Source organism: Phodopus roborovskii, unplaced genomic scaffold (assembly GCF_943737965.1).
Source record: "Phodopus roborovskii unplaced genomic scaffold, PHOROB, whole genome shotgun sequence".
Classification (NCBI taxonomy): Eukaryota; Metazoa; Chordata; class Mammalia; order Rodentia; family Cricetidae; genus Phodopus; species Phodopus roborovskii.
Window position 1 is genome coordinate 3,051,293 of NW_026126408.1, and position 20,129 is coordinate 3,071,421.

At 42.4% G+C, this 20,129-nt stretch overlaps 1 protein-coding gene across 1 annotated transcript in view; it reads right to left on the bottom strand.

Moving 5' to 3' along the window:
* Nbas (NBAS subunit of NRZ tethering complex) overlaps positions 1-20,129 on the bottom strand; it is a 261,552-nt gene that overhangs the window by 26,894 nt on the left and 214,529 nt on the right. Inside the window, exon 48 of the mRNA XM_051181643.1 lies at positions 8,262-8,457. Coding sequence (XP_051037600.1) covers positions 8,262-8,457 — 196 coding nt within the window. The remainder of the gene's footprint in view (positions 1-8,261; positions 8,458-20,129) is intronic.

Genomic DNA, 20,129 nt, shown 5'->3' on the forward strand with positions numbered 1-20,129 from the left:
AATCACAAACAGAAAGTCTGCAGGCTCAGTAGAAAACAAGAAGCACAAAAGGCTAACAGCTGAGATCTAGGCAAAACTGAACCTGATGCTCCAGGTGGGTAATGTGGCCTCTGTGTCCATTGGACCTGGCCAGTTTCTCTGGAAATGGAATGTTGAGAAGATAAAAAAACCCCATCACTAAATGCTGACTACCAATCTCCCCCAACAATCTAAGTGATAGTTAAACTAGCCGTGGCACACAAGGAGGAGCTCGGTAGCAGTACCACCACTGTTCCATACTGTGACAAACTGCAGAACTATGACTATTACACAAGAAAATATGTCAGTGGTGGTATTTTCATTTCTGAGTTACGTATTTCATTAAAACACAATCAAAATTATGAAAATACTACTAATGTTTTTAAACATTAAAAGGTCCTTTGGAGGTAGATTTTCTTATTTTTAAATAACTAAAACACAGAGACAGATACTGAACAGATGTTATAAACATGTGACCTTGGACTGCAAGCATGCTGACAGAGCCTGAGTTCTGGTAGCTTCTATTGCCTGAGCTCAAGTGGGACGATCTTCTATGAGTGGGGCCCTGACCAAAGTTTTGATACCAGATAAAAAGGATGATGCCTTAATGTATTCATAGGCAAAGGTGGGGGGGGGCAACTGTATCAAACCCGTTAGATGATTCTGAGATTATAATGTACAACCCCACAGCAGAGAGCAGCAGGCACATACAATCTGTGGGCAACTAACAGGACCTTAGCTAACACAGTTTACTAGTTCTTTACCTGCCTGACATATTATAGTACTGAGATACACAACTTTCTTAACCGCCTTAGCCTCCTTCCCCTTGTGAAGAGTGGGATAAGAACAACAGTGCCTGAGAACTATACTGCTGAGATGTGATGAGACAGCCCAATATCCACACCATGGGAGGCTCTCAAACACATGGGAACAAGTTGGACCTTTAGCAACTAAAGTACAAACACTTTTTTTTTAAAACCAAACTTCTATGGTTTTAGTTCAGCTAGAAGCCACCTCAAACATGAGTATCCAACACTGAAGAAGTGGTCCAGAAATGATGGGAATGCTGGAAAAAGAGAAAGCTAGAAGAGAAATCCCAATGACCAGCTTTGGAAGAATTAAGCAAAACCAAATCATTATGATAGATTAGAAGCATGGAACAAAACAAAAACCCTTATGACCACACTGAAAGAAATAAGCAATTGAATATTTAGGCAGACAAGTAATGGAAGAAAATCCCATCATAGTTATATTACTCTCATGCAACAATCATCATTTAGTCTTGCTAAAATAAGAGCATGAAGTATAGAGACCAATAATAATAATAATTACCTCAAAGTACCTAATAAACTACCTAATAATCATGAAAAGTACTGCTTCATAGTACTTCAACTTAACACTATTAGTCATGAAACAAATCAATACCACATATCTCCTGATATAATGTACTAAGGACATATCACTTCTGTGGCCTGCTCCTAAAAACACAAAACCCAAATGACAAATTGAATGACATTTTACAAAATAATTTCCCACTACCTTTTAAACTATGGAGGTCATAAAAGACCAAACACATAAACCAGACTAGAGAGTTGTTACAGATTTAAGGAGATAGGACAAATGCAGTGACTGAGTGAATAGGGATCAGAAGGAACAGTGGGGTCACAGATGGTGGAGGATCTGGGTCTCAGTCAGGAAGCAGTACTGGATTTGTGTGGCTGTGGTTGAACCACTATTGTTTTCAGAATTGGACTGTAAAATACACAGAAATTTATGTACAGTTTATACAACCTTTTGTATGTCTGACCCAACAGTCACACGCTTTTATTTTTTCTTTTCCATCAGTTTTCTCTGCATCCCACATGAGCATAGAAGACAAGTATCTTTACACAACATGACCTGTATGAGGTGATTACTGAAATGATGCAACCAGAAAGCTTCTGCACAGAGAGGAGACAGCAGAGGGAAAGACTATAGGAGAGAACTTTGGCTGAAGGCAAACCCTGAAAATCACACAACTTTGGCTGGCTGCTCAGCTGACACCTAGACTAAATCTACAATCAAGAAATTTAACCCCCAAATCCAACGACAAATGGGAAAAAAATAACTAAACAGACAGTTCTCAAAAAGAGAAAGTTCCAATAGATATATTGAAAATGCTTAATGCCCTTACCCAGCAAGGAAACGACAATCAAAATCACACTGAGATTCTATTTTACCCTGATCAAAATGGCTAAAATAATAAAAATGACGGTAAGGATGAAGGGCAAAATAAACCCTTAAATACAAGTGGCAGGAATACAAGCAGGCCAGCCACCATGGAAATCAGCATGGAGGTCTTTCTAAAACTAGACATAGGGCCGGCTGCCATATGATCCAGCCACATCTCTCCTGGGTAAGGAGCTGAGAGATTCTACATCAGTACCCAGTAGAGGTATCTGCACATCACAGTGATCAAGGAATGAGATTAGCCCACCTGCCCATCAAGATGAATGGTCAATGTAAATGGAATGCACACACAATGGAAGGTTATGAAGCCATAAAGAAGAATGAAGTTCTATTCTTTAGGGGAAAATGGATAGAAATGGAGGTTTCCAGGCTGTAAACCCATAGAGACAGCTGACCTGAACAAGGAGAAGCTCATGAACCCCAGACTGATAGCTGGGTATATAGCATTGCACCGACTCAGACCCCCTGAATGTGAATGTCAGTTAGGAGGCCTGGGAAGTCTATGGGATCAGTATTTATCCCTAGAATGCAAATGGACTTTGGGAGCCCATTCCACATAGAGGGATACTCTTTCAGCCTAGATACATGGGTGAGGGCCTAGGCCCTGCTTCAAATGACATGACAGACTTTGAAGATCCCACATGGAAAGCCTAACCCTCCGGGGATGCAGAAAGGGGATGGGATGGTGTTGGGAGGGGGACAGGATAAGAGGGGAGAGTGAGGGAACTGGGATTGGCATGTAATATGACTTTGTTTCTAATTTAAATTAAAAGGAGAGAGAGAGAGGAGAGGAGAGAGAGAGAGACGGGGGTGGGTGTCTCTAATTAAACAAAGTAAGCCAGGCCCAGAAAGACAAAAACTGTGTCTTGTTTCTCATATGTAGACACAGATTTTTAAATGAGCACAAGTCATGCAGACGGAAGACTGCTGGAGAAGAAGGGGACCAGTCAGAAAGGGACAAGAGGCAATGGGAGGGTAAGAGCAAACCTCCCATTGCTGTCTGCACTGTCCTAATGAAGCTCTCCCTGTGAACAACAAATACATACTAATGACATTTTAAAAGGCATTGGGTGTAGTCATCTACTACCCAGACAACTGGACTGATCTGAGCCTGAAAACAGAGGCGGGGAGCCAGGGAACAACATCTGCAGGGACATTTGCTACATTCAAGTCTATTCCTGGGAAGAGACCATTCCTAAGACAAATTAAGCCTACAAAGACATTTTGTCTATGTGTAGGAGATAAACCGAGCCTCCCTGCCTCACTACTGCTCCAGCATGCTATAGAAAATGCTATTTAGAATTAAAGCAAACCGATGGTTTCATTAAAGCACACCCATAACTCGCCTGAACTCAGGGCCTAGGCTTCTTCTCCTGCACTGTCCAGCAAGTTGAACTGCCCACATCCCCTGTAGACACAGGCAAAATTCATAGCAATAGCAAACTCCCCCCTCATCTCCCCACATATGACTGTAATCTCAGGCTCTCTTTTCCACCCATGCCCATCTCCACTGCAAGAGCCAAGTTCAAAAGCCAGACCACTGCCTCAGACCTCACCACCATGGCCAGTTCGTTTCCTGGAACAGCAATCTGCTCATACCTCCATGCCATCATCTTCCCATGTTCTCTGATCAGAACACATGTGGCTCCTCACAGCCTACCCATCTCATGTCACCTGAAGCTAGTGGTGTCTTTCTATTTTAACACAATTGATTGCTTCTAATGAACTAATCAGAGGAGTCTGTCTTCTCACTGCCTTGACATATGGCACCATGTGGCTCTTGACACTTGTGCTCTGTGTCAACTCTTACTTCACTGAGTACTGGCAGATGCAGTCCCACACCAAGAACTATTTCCTTGTCTGAAGTGAGAACATGACAAGTTTTATGCCATTCAACTGTCACAATGATTATGTTTTTCCCACTTACAGATGACAGAATTAGCAACTTTCCCCAGCTCACAGTTAGTGGGTAGTGAAACCAGGGTTTGAATTCAGGTCTGTGTGTGTGAAAAACTCACAGACTCCAGCAGCAAATATCTTACCTACTTTTATACCTACAGTGCTTGCAATTCACAGCACACACTATATGCCCAAGGAATGTCTGATGACTTTTTCAGAGTGTTCTATTGCATCAAATACAGACACAGAATTCCCAACATTTCATGTGAACAGTAGTTAACACACACACCGTTTTGAGATTTTGTGAAATGACAAAAGAAACGCTTCCTGTTATCCTTCCGACTCCTGATTTCTCATGTCTGACAAAAAAAAAAAAAAAAAAAAAAACAGTGCATGGGAGGAGAATTGGCTTCTGGAGCATACTGCATGTAGTGCAACATGTCTGGGTGCTGAGTACATGTATGATGAGCAGGTGCTGGTGCTGCATGTCTGGAGGTTTATAGCACATAGTCAAGAACACAGGCTCTGGGACTGCTGAGAACCGAGTTGAAGTTCCTGCCTCAACACTCACAAGTCAGTCATGCAATATCACTTATACCAGGGAGGATGCCAACCGCTCTGGCAGTTCTAATGTGCACACAGGTCACAACTCAATAGTCTCCTGTTCTGCCCCCAAATGACTCCCTCAGCAGTAAGAGGGGGAATCTCTACATGAGGAGAAGCAAATAGTCTCCAAGCAGTTAATATGGATACTCTTGGCTTTATCATTGTGGGGAATAGAGATCACAGAGTTTTCTTCAGGAGTCTCAGTTCTCCTGCTCATGCCTGGGAAATGATGCTAGCTGCCACTTGAGAAACAGTAAGCTAGTTAGAAGTCACTGTGAGGATAGTGTAACAAACTAACAAAGCCACGTCAACCCAGACTCAGCAGGCCACTCTTAGAGGACATCTTCCCATCACCCCAAGGAAATCACTTGTCTCCAGATAAGGAGCAGGCGGTGAAGACAAGACCAGCACACTCAAAGTTGGAGTTTTATCTTGCCATTTGAAGCATGACCTTGGACAGGTTCTTAAACTTAATATTCATTTATTCAATAAATATTTACAGAGTGTCTTTCAGATCCCTGCTCTCAAAGAATTTATATTCTAACGGAAGAAGAAAGACATCATCTAACAAATGGGCAGAGAGATGGGGAGGGAGACATTTTCAGAGAGTGGCAAGTCACTCAGAATTAAGGCAGTGATGAAACAGATTGTACTCAACCATGGAGTCATTTCAGAAAGGTCACACCTGAGACAAATAAAATCCCAGTAACTTATCAACTGAGCAGGGAGGTAAGAAAAGCCTCTCACATCTCCAGGAGGCAGGACATCACGGCTGTTAGAGATACATTATTTTTGTGTACATGCACAGCCCCTACATCAAACCACACCTGTATTTGGTTAAGCGGATCAAGTGTGGGCTCTTAGCTTTGAAGGCATTTAATGCAACAGTAAATTATTTTCAAGGAACTTCATATGGATTTGCATATTGAATTTCTTTGTATCCAACTGACAAGAAAACTTCATACTCTGCTAATATTTGGCCAATGAAAGCCAGCTAGTTCCTAGCAGAATTAACATGGACTTGCATTTCTTAAACCAGGCAGTCATGTGACTTCAATAACAAGAGTAATTGTTATCTTAAGCTAAATCTTTCCAGCAATGTTTTGCACCACTAAATTTAGATGTACCGAAAAGTAAAAAAGACAAAACTCCTAAGGTACATGTTCCCCTTTTATATAAAAATGTGGGAAAATCTGAGGTGCTGAGGTATGGAAGTTTTCAAAGAAAACATCAGTATTTTGACCCACATTTTTCATGCGCCAGTTAACTAGAAAATTACAAAAGCTGAAAATTTCTGATAAACTATACCAAGGGATTAATAGAATATTCCTTCCTCTCTCCTCCCCCTTCTCTTTTCCTCCCATCCCCTCTCCTGCCGCTCCCTCCTCATACCACGCAGGGCTACATTTCTAGGAAGGAAATTAAAGTCTCTCAAACTGCTAAAAAAAAAAAAAATGAGGGTTCCTGAACTTTTAATTCCATTAACCAATCAGTAGTAACTGCTGTCTCTCTGTGAAATAGTGAGGGGCAGGTGTCACAGACAGACATGTTGAATCTTTCAGGCACTGGCTGGTTTCCCAGCAACGCAATGATTTCTGGGGCCGCTACTTTGGGTACCTGGAGGATAATTAAATATTAAGCCCCTCTTTGATGTAGGCAAAGTCTGCATAAGAGGATTAGCAGCATGGCGAATGCAGAACCATGTTTTCTTTCTGTAATTGAACACTGCAGTATCATTATCTATTCTCATCTTTGGTCTTTAAGAATGGGGCTCCATCAGTAATGGCACTGAAAGTGCTTCTGAGGAAGAAAAATCATATCCAAGGTGAAACACCATTCTCCTGGTACTGGGATACATGGATGGTGAGAACCAAATGACAGTGGAGTAGAGCAGACCACTGTCAACCTTAGTTCAAGGTTCTATTTTGCACACAAAGTGTTGGACACCTCAGTATTCCCCAGAGTGACAGACCTAGTTAGTGGCAGAAGGCTGACAGAGACATGCACTGCTCACAAGTGCCTTGATCTTCCCAGAGTCCTAGAGAAAGATAACCCAGTCTTTGAAACACAGCCATTGAAGAGATGATTTGAGCCAATGAACATAATAAGCACAACATTCTAGATCCAAATCATATTTCTATCCTGAAACCAATACTTCGTTTTCCAAGGAACAAGAAGTTGCTTCAACTAGATGTGAAAATCCCTCCATCAAATTCCCTTGTGTTCTGAAAAGACTGCAAAGCCAGGCCGATGTGGAGGAGACACAGTCACCACAGTGCTTCCCAGAGAATACCTAGGACATCAGTATAGCAATGCCAGCATGGGGTGTGCCCATTCCTACTACTTAATACTTAAGGAACCTGGCCATTATCTGCCAACAACAGGGAAACTGTTGAGGAAAGTAGATGTGGGGAGAAACTAAAAATGTAATGACAAACAGGGTATTTTCACTTGTCACTCTGAGACATCTGGGAGAGATATCCAGAGGGTTCCTTCACAAAGCAACTATTCCTGAAATGAAGTTACTCATGGACCTCACAGATGACAGCAAACAGGCTACAGCCATAGCAACAAAGTAGAAACAGTAAATGAGAATCTAAGGACTAGCACTTGGAGAAGGCAAAGGTTTCTTTCATTTACTGTCCATCATTGAGGGAAGCCAAGGCAGGGGCTTCAGGCAGAAACCACAGAGGAGCTGATTACTGGCTTGCTTTCTAACTCATTCTCTTATACAGCACAGACCTGCTGCCTAGGGACAGCACTGCCCACAGTGGACTGTGGCTTCCCACATCAATCATTAATCTTAACAATCCCTTAATTGAGCTCCGTCAAATGATTCTAGGCTGTGTTAAGTTGGCATTAAAGCTAACTAGGACCTTATCTTTCAGAGTTTCCATGATAGTAGGGAGACAAACTTAAAAAAAAAAAAAAAATGAAAAATGACAGGAGGGGAGAGGAAGGACAAAATGAAGGAAGGAAAAAAGGAAGGAGGGAAAAAAGGAAGGAAGAAAAAAAGGAAGGAAGGAAAATAGAAAGGAAGGATTCAAAGTTCAGTAAAGTTTGCTGTTTTCAGAGAAGGTTCCAGAGTGGAGGCCTGTGGAAGCCTAGAAAGGTCTGAGAAACATTTGTTTCTCCCAGTCCACAGTGGTACAGAAGGAAGGCCATGTCAAAACTGCACAGGCAAAGTCACCTGCCTTTCCAGCCACACAGGCTCATTTCTCCTGGAAAGGGTCAAACCCCAGGTTAATCAATGTCATCAGCAATTCAGAAGTTGGGCATGTGGACATAATGGATGCGTGTTTGATCAGTCCAGTCATGTTCAGCCATGTAAGAAAATCAGAATAGACTTTATTACCCAGAATCCATCACTAAGCAGCCTGTCCTGGAGGTCTGCAACCAGCATGCTGAACATAACGGAAGTGTGCTTTACCAAGATGGCTGTCAGCAGCTGCAGCAGGCCTCTACCTGTGGCTGATTTGAGGAAGGGTGTGCATGTAGGGGCTGCTTACCTGTCTCTGAGGCCACGTGGCTCTGAGAATGGCTTGTGTCCGGAAGAACACCAGGAGCTTGCTATCTCCATCACTCAGGAGGAAGGACTGCCCCAAGATCTGGAGCGCCTGGATTCGAGGCCTCACAGGACAGGTGTCGTCAGCACAGAAGGGCCGCAGCCACTGCAGCAGATCCTCAGCGAACACCAGCTCCTCCCTGAGGAGCAAGACAAGGTGGGAAGAGAAACTACTTAGGCTTGTTGTGTCCCTTCTAGTGATCAAATGCCACCACTGACTGTTTTCTTATGAGGAAAAAAAATTACATCTTGAAATGAATTATAACAAACCATATTGGGAGATCTTCAAACTTGTAAAATAAATGTAATTCTTAAGCAGTATCCTATGAAACTGAGCGACAAAAGGTAACCACTAAACACTACATTCTTAGCTAGTTTATTTCTTATGAAAATTTAACAAGTTATAAATCATGTCTAACTGCTTGTACTAGCAATGTAAGGACCCAGGCTAGTAATTTTATATACTTAACTACCAGTTGGCAACAACTATGCAAACAAGGCATCATCAATCACATTTGCTAGGACAGGGTGGCTTCAGAGAGGTGGTATAATCTCCCTGGTGCCTGTGATGTACAGCAGCTTGATCCCATTGCCTGGGCTTCTCCATCACTTCTCACTCGAACCAAAATTGTGCATGTGGCTACACAATGACTTAATATCATCTAAAAATAAAATGTAAATGTTCAGCTATGCTATGGCTGCAGAGTCTAGACGAATGCAATGAAGGTGATGTTCTTCACACCTCTCCACCAAGTCTAGGATCTGTCTTCCTATGATCCTGAAAGCCCATCTCAGTGAACTTACCTGCTGATGATGTCAGTGATAGCTGCTAAGTGTCACTTATGGCAGACTCACTTCCTGACGCCCTGAACTATGCAGGTGCTTGTACAACCACATCCTTACAGAGCTCCTGGCATGAATCACCTAAACTGAACTGCAGACAAAATCATGCACTATGCCAACTCCTACTGTGACAAGACCAGAATAACGTATTTAAAAATCAACAACAAACCAACTTCCTGAAATTCAGTTCTGTATTGTCACTGAACATGTCTCTCGGCATCTACCACAGCACACCTACTTCACAAATGCTGTTTTATGGAAACTTACATTAAAAAACAGAATTAAAGGAAATTATTAAATGCTTAAATGTTTGTACATTTATGAATCATATGCTAGTTACACCAATAACTACCCTTCCTTCTCAGTGCTCATTAGAAATGGAAAAAAACTAGGGATGGGGAGATGACTGAATCAGTAAAGTGCTTGCCAACATACAGGAGGACCTGACTTCAATCTCCAGAGACCACGTGGAAAACCCAGGCTGGCAGAAACAGCAGGATCCAGGGGCTCTGCTGCTCAATCCATCTACTCGAGCTGGCCAGCTCCAGGCTCATCGAGAGAGACTAAGGCAGAAGGGCTGGCTGGACGGGAAACGTGGTGGTAAAGAGCACTATGTGTGTCATCTGAAAAGGATCAAGGAAATGCAGGATGTGCATGAGTGCAGGGACAGGAAAATGTAACTTGGGGAAAGGCAAAGACTTCCAAGGTATGGAAGTTCAGTGAGAGATTAAAGCCCCAGTGTGAGGTGAACAGGAAAGCAAGCTACAGAGGGACAGCTTTCTCATCTTTGGAACCAAGACAATGAACACAGGCTGCAGACACAGTTTGTCTCTCTGAAAGTGCAGGCTGAAACTTCAAGTCCTGTCTCAGATCCCAGGTCTAGCATTCGTGACAGAGTTTTAAGCCTTGGTTTCCTCACTATATGGATAGACATGAATAGTGATGCCTTCCTCACAGGGTTGTTTAGAATTAAATAGAAAAAAGTAGTAAATGTAATGTGTGTGATACACATAGCATATGCCTAATACTTCAAATGACAGCAACCATTGTTATTAAAGCATGAAATGGGGGCAGGGAATGGGAATGATGGTGAAGCTCAACATCACTTTTAAAGATTAGAGGGATGTTGTGAGATGTTATCCATACGCTCAGCATGACTGCGGCAAAACTGAATTCACTGTAGCCATGGTTTCCTGTAGACCATCAGGCCAACAGCAATATCAGTCAAGATAGCAACAGACTGAAAGAACCAGGGAGCTGAGGTGTACCACAAGAGTGCAGAAAGATGGAAGGAGAACATGTTGGTGGGAGAAGGGGCAAGTTAGGGGTGGGTGTGACCAAGATACATCATGCAAATATATCAAGGTGTCCATAAATAAATGTAAGATGTATCTTTTAAAAGTCAGGAATAAAGTTGTTTGAAGCTCATTCCAGCCAACAAATCTAAACCAGTTTCACACAACACAAAGCTGGTGTTTTAACCTTTTACCCAAGTGTCAAGGCAAATAGGATGAGCTCCCATGTCAGAGAACTGGAGTCATAAAGATGAAATGAAAGAGTAACAATAATCTACCCCACTAAGGTGAAAAATAAAAATATGAATATGAATTTTCATATTCATAAAAATATTAAGAATATGAGTGGTGACTATCACAACTACCCTTTTCACATACACTGACATCACTCTAAAGTGTGGGCAAGGAAATGATCTCCCAAGGTCACATGGTACACATTGAGGTCTACCTTACAACCTTGAGCTATCTGCTGTCTTCCCTTGTCAATTACTGTGTAATGCAACTGGGCCAATTTAGGACATATTACATAACACTGTAGCAGAAACTTCAATTACTGATGAGATACTGAAAGATCATCATAACACTTTCCAAATAATTGTGCTGCTGAATTCTTTTATTCCTAGAGCTTATTATACAGTTAATAATATCTGGCATTTTGGAGGGACATGTTCTGGATGTTTCAAATACATAATCAAATTATGAGAACTCATTCCTAAAATACAAGCACAAAGGCACAATGTCTTGAATAAGCATCACTGCACATCTACCTGAACACAGGAATCAGAACGACCACACAGAAACAAAATGACTCTTGTACAGCAACATCAAAGGCATGGGTCAAAGGCATCAGATAGACTCAAGATGATTTTTAAAATTCACAGTCATTCTTACAGAGCAGTAAGTGTACACACATGTGAATACGTGCAAGCACGCGTACACTCACACACACATGTGTGTGCGTGCAGCCAAACAATGGTAAAACAAAATAGCTAAGTTTTTTTTTTTTTTTAATCATTGACATTTTTCTGTGGGTTGGAAGCTTGTCAATATAAGCCAGTGGGGTGGGGGATAAAAATTGGTGGGGATAAAAAGCATGAAGTAACTCCATTTTTGTAGTCTTTGGAGAAGGAAAGAAGGCTTAATGAGAATAATAAAAGAGAAAATAATTTCAAAACATTTACTTCATTATAAAAATAATTAGTAAAAGTTATTAAATAGCTAAAAGGAAAATCTCTATAGTTTCATTATTAAAAAAAAAAAAAAAGAACAGGCAATTGCTTCTACCACACTGTAAAGAACCAACCTGATACTTTATTTAAAAGAACAATCAACTAACAGAGATACACAGACAGTCCCATAATCAACTGAGGCTCAACAGATAAGGAGTCATCTATTTAACAACTACTTCTACTAACATGAAAGTGCAGCAGCATCAGCAACAAGACAAGTGTGTTAACTGAGTGATTATTTGAGTATGTGATACTCCAGGGTGGGTGGAGTGTTCATCCACTTTCCTATACTGGTATTGTAGCATGAAAAGTACAAGAGAATGGAAGTACAAAGAGTAGAAAACAATGTCAACCAAAGAGTAACTGAATCAAGATGAAATTTTACAACATAAGAGAACTATCTTTGGTAAAATCGTTTTCAGATTCTTCATGACACATATCTTAGCTTGGCTTACTATTGCTTTGATGAAACAACTTGGGGAGGAGAGGGTTTATTTGGCTTACATGTCCACATTGTAGTCCATCACTGGAAGAAGTCAGGACAGGAACTAAAATAAAAGTAGGTCAAGAACCTAGAGGCAAGAACTTGATGCAGAGGCCATGGGCGGATGGTGCTTACTGGCTGGCTGTCCATCCATGGCTTGCTCAGCCTGCTTTCTCATAGATCCCACCTGGGATAGGCCCTCCCAGATAATCATTAATTAAGAAAATGTCCTACGGGCTTGCCCACAGCCTGATCTAAGGAAGCATTTTCTTTATTGAGGGTTCCTCCTCTCAGATGACTTTGAATAGCATGGCTATTAGAGATGCTGAGTGGGAATAAGTGGTAATTTAGTGCTCAGCCCTAATTAAGACATTTATACAATCCCCTTGAAAGCTCATAGTATATCAACAAAGAGAGGCAGGACAGAAAGGAAGAGCCAAAGACAGGGAGAAGGGGTGAAACACTATCTTCTGGGAATGACTCAACCAACAGACCATGATCTCACAGTAGCTATGACTGCTTACAATGGGCCTGAGGGCAGTAAATCATGGATCAGGGAGGGGCTCATGGGGCCCTGGCCTTGTCTGATGACTACTGACTACAGCCAGATTCTGGGGGAGGAGAAGACATTTTCTTTTATGTACCCACTTTTGAGACTATAAGACTCCCATGGCTAGTTCCAGATCCATGACCATAAGCATAGCCCTGGTTAAACTTTAAAAAAAAAAAAAAATCACAAAACAAAAGACATGATTCTGGTGAAAATGATTTGTATAGTGGAGGGCAGATCAAAGAGGTAAGACATGTATCAATAACCAAAACATACATGTATGAAATAGTCAAACAATACTTTCCTACATAATGTAATTGCTAATTACATACCAAGTACTTCTCTTTACACCCAAGGACAAATGTAGCTCTCACCCTACATCAAAGAAGCTCCCGTCCATGGGAGATGAAGTTTGAGGGAGATGAAGACCATCACAGAAAACCAGAGCTAGTCAAAATACAGAGAATAAACAATATGTCCAGCCCAAATGGATACAACTACAACTCCTACACCTAAGGCTCGGGGAACATCAGCAGGCAGGGAGTGAAGGATTCTAAGAGCCAGAAGAATAGGAAGAGTGTTGTGAGGCTGAGTCTCCTAAAAATGACAGGGAAGTATAACCAGGATACTGCAACAACATGGCTGCCTAACAAGACCTGGACAATGACAATATGGACAGACATGGTAGCATGGGGGTGGGGAGATAACAGGGCCTCACCCCCTAGACAAAAAAACTATAAGCAACCAATGGCGGCTGAGATCAGGAGAATTAGTCTTCCTCAGGGATGGGGTCCTGAACTGATTCTACAAGATCAAATGGTCCACTCTTTAAACAACCACATAGGCAACACTGAAGAGTCAGAGAGCCGTGTTTATATGCTTATGCATTTATATGTGTAATAGCAAAAATAAGCCATGATTTTGAGCAATTAATGGATAATAAGAGGGTTAGAGGAAGGAAAGGGTAGGGGAAATTATATAATTATACATCATTTATTTAAAACTCTTCTAAAAAGTTTTAAAGATTGGATGACACCAACACAATTCTGTGCTGTGTGTGAACATTCTTGATCTAGAAACATTGAAATCTAAGCCAATCTTACAACGTGGCTGGAAGATCACTTTCAGACAAGCATAATGACAGCAGTTGCCAACTCTGCTTTCTTCTCATTTCTACCACTGTCTTCCCTCTGATATTCTTATTCTCTCCCCTCCCCCATTCTCTGTGTACATGTATGTATGTATGTATATATGTATGTATGTATCTATGGAGTCCTATTCACACCAGCTGACACTACAGTTAAATATCAGTGCATACAAACAGCCCAAAATGTTCACTAGTTTCCAAGGAAATCTTTCCTGACTAGTGCACAGAAGAATTCGTTATTAATTACTTACTAATCATCTGAATTGAATAGATGCCACCCATTGTTTTGAGAATCAGTAATATATGAATTCATGATTATTGTTAGAAAAAAAAACCTCTATATGCATATGAAAGAAGCAGAAAAAACAAGTGATAGCAAAGAAGAATGAAGTCAAGACAGACAAAGGCAAAAAGGCTATTGGATATGGCACCCTAAGATCTTGCTACTCAAATTTCAGTCCATGAACTGACTGGCTCCTTGGAACCGGATAAAATTGACAATTTCAGGGCCTTTCTAGATCTATGCAAACAGAATCTCAATGGTTATAAGCCTCCAATCCTCTGATGACTGCTATGACCAGTGACATCCGATTAGGCCACTACACCCACTACTGGCTTTGACATTGAGTGATGCATAGTACATCCTCACTGGCTGATCTCAAACAGATCCCCTAACTCCTCCAGTCTCATGGCACCATCTGTACAGTGGGAACAATATGCATACCATGTTGTTGTTCAGAGTGACTGAATGCATCTTTCTAAGGTTTTGGTGTAGAATGAAGGTGCTCATTAGGGAGGGGTGTATTTTTTTTTTTAACTAGATGATAACAGTACTTTGTTAATTCTAGGTTATTCATACTGTTTTAGAACATTATGTTCATCATCGGATCAATTTTATTACACTTGTCTTTCGAAGGTCTACACGGGTGGGGAAGGTAGTACTTATATGCTATGATAGGCACATGGAAGTCAAGGACCATTGTGCACGCTGGTTTTTTCACCACATAGGTTCTGGGGATCAAACACAGGCTGTCAGGCTTGGAGGCAAGCACTTTTACCCACTGAGTCATCCCAGCAGTCCAGTGTTGAATGTTCCCAAGACATCTTAATTTTTGAAGCTAAGTAATAACCGATTTTTTCACATAGATTAGAAATTTAGAGTACAGTCTCAAAAGACAATGCCACAGAAATGCATCACAATAGGGGAGAACATACATTCTTGTAATGTAAATTTAAGATGCATGAACTTTTGAGTCATTACTCTTTCCTATCTGCTGTGAATGTTAGCCCTTCAGATGTTAGCAATGATCTAGGGTGTGATTTTAAACCCTTGAAACATTAAACCCCGATGTTTAGAGACAGGGATGGGCAGAAACTGTAAAGGACAATGCTATGGAATAACCTCCAAAGACTCATGCTTTTGAATATTAGCCTCCACCTAGTGGCAGCATTTTGGGAGGCTGGAGAACGTTGAGGAGGTAGAGCCTCGGTGGACTATGGGTGGGTCTTGCTTTACAGCCTGGATCTACTTCCTACCTTATCTCTGCTTCCTGATCCACCCAGATGTGAGCAAGCAGGCTCACACTCAGGCTGCCTCAGCTATACACTGCTGTCACCAGTGTGTCCTCTGCTGGCTAAGACTGCACCCTCCAACCATGGGCTAAAGTAAATCCTTCCTCCTCTAAGTTGCTTCTATCAGAAAGTTTGTCAGACTAGTACAGACAGCCATATCTGGTGAGGTGGCTGAGGCTCCGTCAATACTGAGTGCTGTTGTGTTCACAGGTTTTAAAATAATAAGCACAGGAGAGAGAGGTGCCCAGCAGAGGCATACTGCAGTTAGAAAGCAATTGAAACTTGAAGAGTTCGTGCTGATATAGCATGGACTAGGTACTGAGTGAGGATAGCCACACAGGCATGAAGGAGCACACCTATAAATACTAGCTTTTGGGAGATACAGGCAGGAAGAACAGAGGTTAAAGCTCGTCCTTGGGTACACGGTGAGGTTAGGGACAGCCTGAGATACATGTAAACCTATCTCAAGAAAAACAAAACAGAACAGAACCACTGAAAAATAACAGCCACACAACCAAACACTTGGTAGTTCCTTCACACACACTCCAATTCTCAATCTTCTCTGCATTCTCTCTGGCAGGAACATTGAGATAGCATACACCTATTTCAAAAAGCATACATATGTTCATGTGTGTGCTGGCTGATGGCATGTATGAGCGGGGTAATTCACCACGGATACTCAAAGGACACTGGGCATCGGTTATACTGTTGGGAATGAAGAAGGCTTGTATGACAAGAGGAAGAGGAAGGTCAGAGAGGGCCTGGAATGACAGCTACAGGGGCAGCAGTTGGGTAAGATCCAGAAGTCAGTGAGCCCAGAGCAAAGCTGTAGAGGGGATGGAACCCTATGTCCCTCCAGAGGGTCCGACTCTGGAACATGAACTCTGACTCCTCTTCCAGGTGACTCTGCCAGGTGGCTGGGGAATGGAAAACCAAACAAACAGTAGCTAATGCCAACTCAAGAATAGTTGCTGGGAATAGAAGTTATAATATCATCTTTCAGACACAGTTTACACAAAGGAGATCTCAGCACTTGGTATCCCAGGACTTTAATCCCAGGACTTGAGAGGTATAAAAGGAAGAAGCAAAGGGTCTCATGTGAGAATTAATCTCCAGACATGTTGTGGAGAATCTGAGAAGCAAACTGCAGCCTGAGGCTTGGTGGAGAACAGTGCAGTCTGCATGGCACTCTGAGGAATCATGGAGACAGGGTCACCCATTTCGGTCTGAGGGAGAGAAGAGCTAGTGGCCTGGCTGCTTTGCATCTCTGATCTTCAGGTTGAACATTCCCCACCCCCCAACCCCACAAATATTATCTTTCTTTTCTTGATTTTTTTCAGGAAAAGAAAAATCCATCAAGGCTTTCCCCAAAGTTCCTTCATTATTCTTTTTCTGGGACGAAAAGGACAATCTTGTTCTGCTTTTTCACTCCCTAAAGTCGCTCTGAAGCTCAGAAAATAAACAGCCTGTATTCCAAAGGCCCAGAGCACAATCTTCTGTGTATCTGGCCAGAAATTCACGGGGGAAAAACACTGACGCTTTTAACTGTGAGATGGCCGCAGGTAGACAAGATTCTGGAAGTTACTGGAACCAGCCTATGCAGGAGCAGAGCCTTTCTTCTTGACAGGCCGGGACCCAGATCCAGCCCACTTGAGAGAAGCTGGCTGCTGACAAGGGGTCACGCCCTGGGTGCTGGCACTAGAATGACAGCAGCTGTGTGTAATACCTAGAAGACACTTCAGTGCATGTGGGCAGCACCCCCACCTGCGAGACCACCTGATGCACCTGCGCTGTCCAGGTGGCGTCTCAGCTAGAATACCACCACCCTTTCCTCCAAACAAACTCAGCTCAGAGACTGCCCTGCTACCACTGCATTTCTCACTCTGCCCTCTCTTGTCCTCCACTCTGTGTCCAGCGTGGTCCTCCTCACTCAACAGTAGTTACTAGGACTAAGTATAAGCTCCTCCTCTCTGTAAAACTGTGAGATCCTTGGGCTTTGAAGTTAATTCTAATCCATCTATAACGCTATATGATTTAGTAGAGCAGGACACACAATAATCACACAGAACAAACACCATCTCTTCAGAACAAAGAATCTGAGTTGGGCATTGCTACAGCTATTTTCTTATTAAAGATCTGCAAGCAAAGAAGGTTTAGAAACCCATACAAGGTAAGAGGCAGAGGAAACAGAGAGTCCTGCTTGCAATATTTTCTAACACTCATTGACACAGCTATATCCTCTCAAGCCTGAGGCAATGGAGCTCATCAAGAAATACTGTCACAGCATCTGCATACTAAGCTTGGACTTATAAGAGTTAAGCAGAACCTGGTTCTATGGCCCCTGGCAAGTGGTGAGCTCTTATATCAATTCCTGAAGGCAGCAACAGCATGCATAGCCAGACTAACCATCCTAAGAATTAAATTCACAAAGATAAGTGGGAAGTATTACAAGTCAATAGAGTAGAATACACAAGTGCCCATGTATCTTTATTGAAACCATATGAAACATGTGCATACTTGAATAATAATTGAAAAGAAAGGCATTTTACTATTCATTACTCAGTGGGGAAGACTCCTAAACCCCTCTTTGCTATTATTTTCAATGGAAACCCACTAGCCCAGGAGAGGCCAGACAGGATTGACATGGGTATCAGCTGGAACAAAGACTGTTATAATCTCCAGGAGACTTGCATACTATTAAGTGGTTGTTGTGGCTGATAACTGAATACTTGGTCTAGAGTAGGAGATGGGGACTTGTTGGAGAAGGTGTGTCACTGGGGGTGGCCTTCAAGGTTTCAAAACCCCACACCAGGCCCAGCTTCACTCTCATTCTACCTCCTGCTTCTAGACGACAGCAAAGGTACTGCTTTAGCCCCAGGTCTGCCTGCTTCCTGCCATACTCCCTGTCATAATGGTCAGGGACTCGCCCTCTGAAACTGTAAGTTAGCATTCAGGCATATCTGGCCTGCCTCTTGGGGACCTGGCCAAGTGTGTCACCCCTGCAAGCATGTTCTGTATGCAGGCCGTACCCTGGCCTGCTGTGTGATCTCTGCACCCTTCTCTTAAAAAGGCGGAACCCCGCCTGCTTTCTCTCTCCTCTTCCTCCTCTTCTCTCCTGCCTGTCTCTCTTTCTCTAGCTCTCTGACTCTCCCTACACTTGTCTTTCTCTCTTTCTTCCCTTCCTCTCACCCCACAATAAAGAAACCCTCCACATGAAAGCTGTGGGGCCCCTTGGCTATAATCCACCAAGGCCTCTCTCTTGCTGTTTCAAAACAGTATCCAAGGCCCCCCAGACCATCTCTTTTCAGGGATCGAACAGTAACTAAGAAGGAAGTTGCTACCAGGGACTGGAGTATTACTTTAATAGGCCTCACCATATTGCTGTTTTGGAGAGACATGAAAGACACCAGGATTTTGAACTAGAAAAGAGATTGAATGTGTTAAGTAGGGATTCATGGGCCGCCCTTGTAGGAACTTAGAGATAAGTATTGAGTGCAATGTGACTATTGAGGCCCAGGTCAAGAGCAACTGTAATATTTTGGCAAAGAATGTGCCTGATTTTTGGCCTTGTCCTAAAAAATCTGCCTCAGGCTAAAACTGAAGAGTTTTTGGACTTTATCATTGGCAGAAGAGATTTCAAGATAGCCTAGTATTGGATGTGTCGTGTAGTTATTAGTAATCACCCTTATGCAGATCTACTATGAAAGAGAGCAAGCAGGACAAAAGAAATATAAAATGTACAGCTCAGGAAGGAAAATGGAGCCAGAAAACGTAATGTCAGAACAAAGTCCTGTTTCCAAAGAGAAAAGAAGCTTAAATAAAGATCTAAAGTTAACTGGAATAAAAGGAGTGGTGTCTTGGGGCAAGACTCACCCAGCCATATTCTCAAATTGTCAAATGCCAAAGGTACCTTCTCCTCAAGCAAGGGCAAGCTTATCCAATAAGGCAGACCACCAACAAATCAAAACTTATGCTAATGTAATTAATTCTAGGAGGGGTCAGGATCCATCCCAAAGGCAGCATCAGGTCCCTGCTTCTGGCTTTAGAGTCCTCAGAGATACGTGAGTAAAGGGGGTGTGGAATCTTCCTCCACAGTTATGGAAAGCCACTGAGACTGAGTATGTGGCTGTGAAATCCCTTCATGGAGACCCAGAGATGCCATTTTGAGAGGCTGTGAAGGTGAAGCATAGATCTTGTTGGAGATTTCAAGATGTTGGAGATGTCAGAGCCACAGGGTATCTACAGGAAAGCTGCATGCAGGGACTGGAACCAGCCCAAGAGGGAGAAATGTGTTATAGTCAACAACGCTGGAAGTAGGAAGACATCTAAAGAGCCATCTAATCCCTATGACATCCAAAATATGGAGTTCAGATTTTGCCCTGCTGGTTTCTGGTAGTGCTTTGGTACATGAATGAAAAAAAAATGAAATAAAATATGGAGAAGATATTTATTCCAGATGTAAGGGAGAAAGCAGGCAGAGGAATGAGTCCATTTGAACATGGCCAACAGACAGACTAAATCAGACCATGAGAAAAAAGAAGGGGAGGGAGAGCAAGAGAGGCACCATGGACCAAGGAAGCCTAGGCCAAGAAGCCAAGATGTTGGTGTAGCCAAAATGACTAAGTTATATAGGGATCAGCTAGGGGGACTGAAGTGGAAGCCCAGCTCCTGGGAGGGAGATTTAGGATGGGA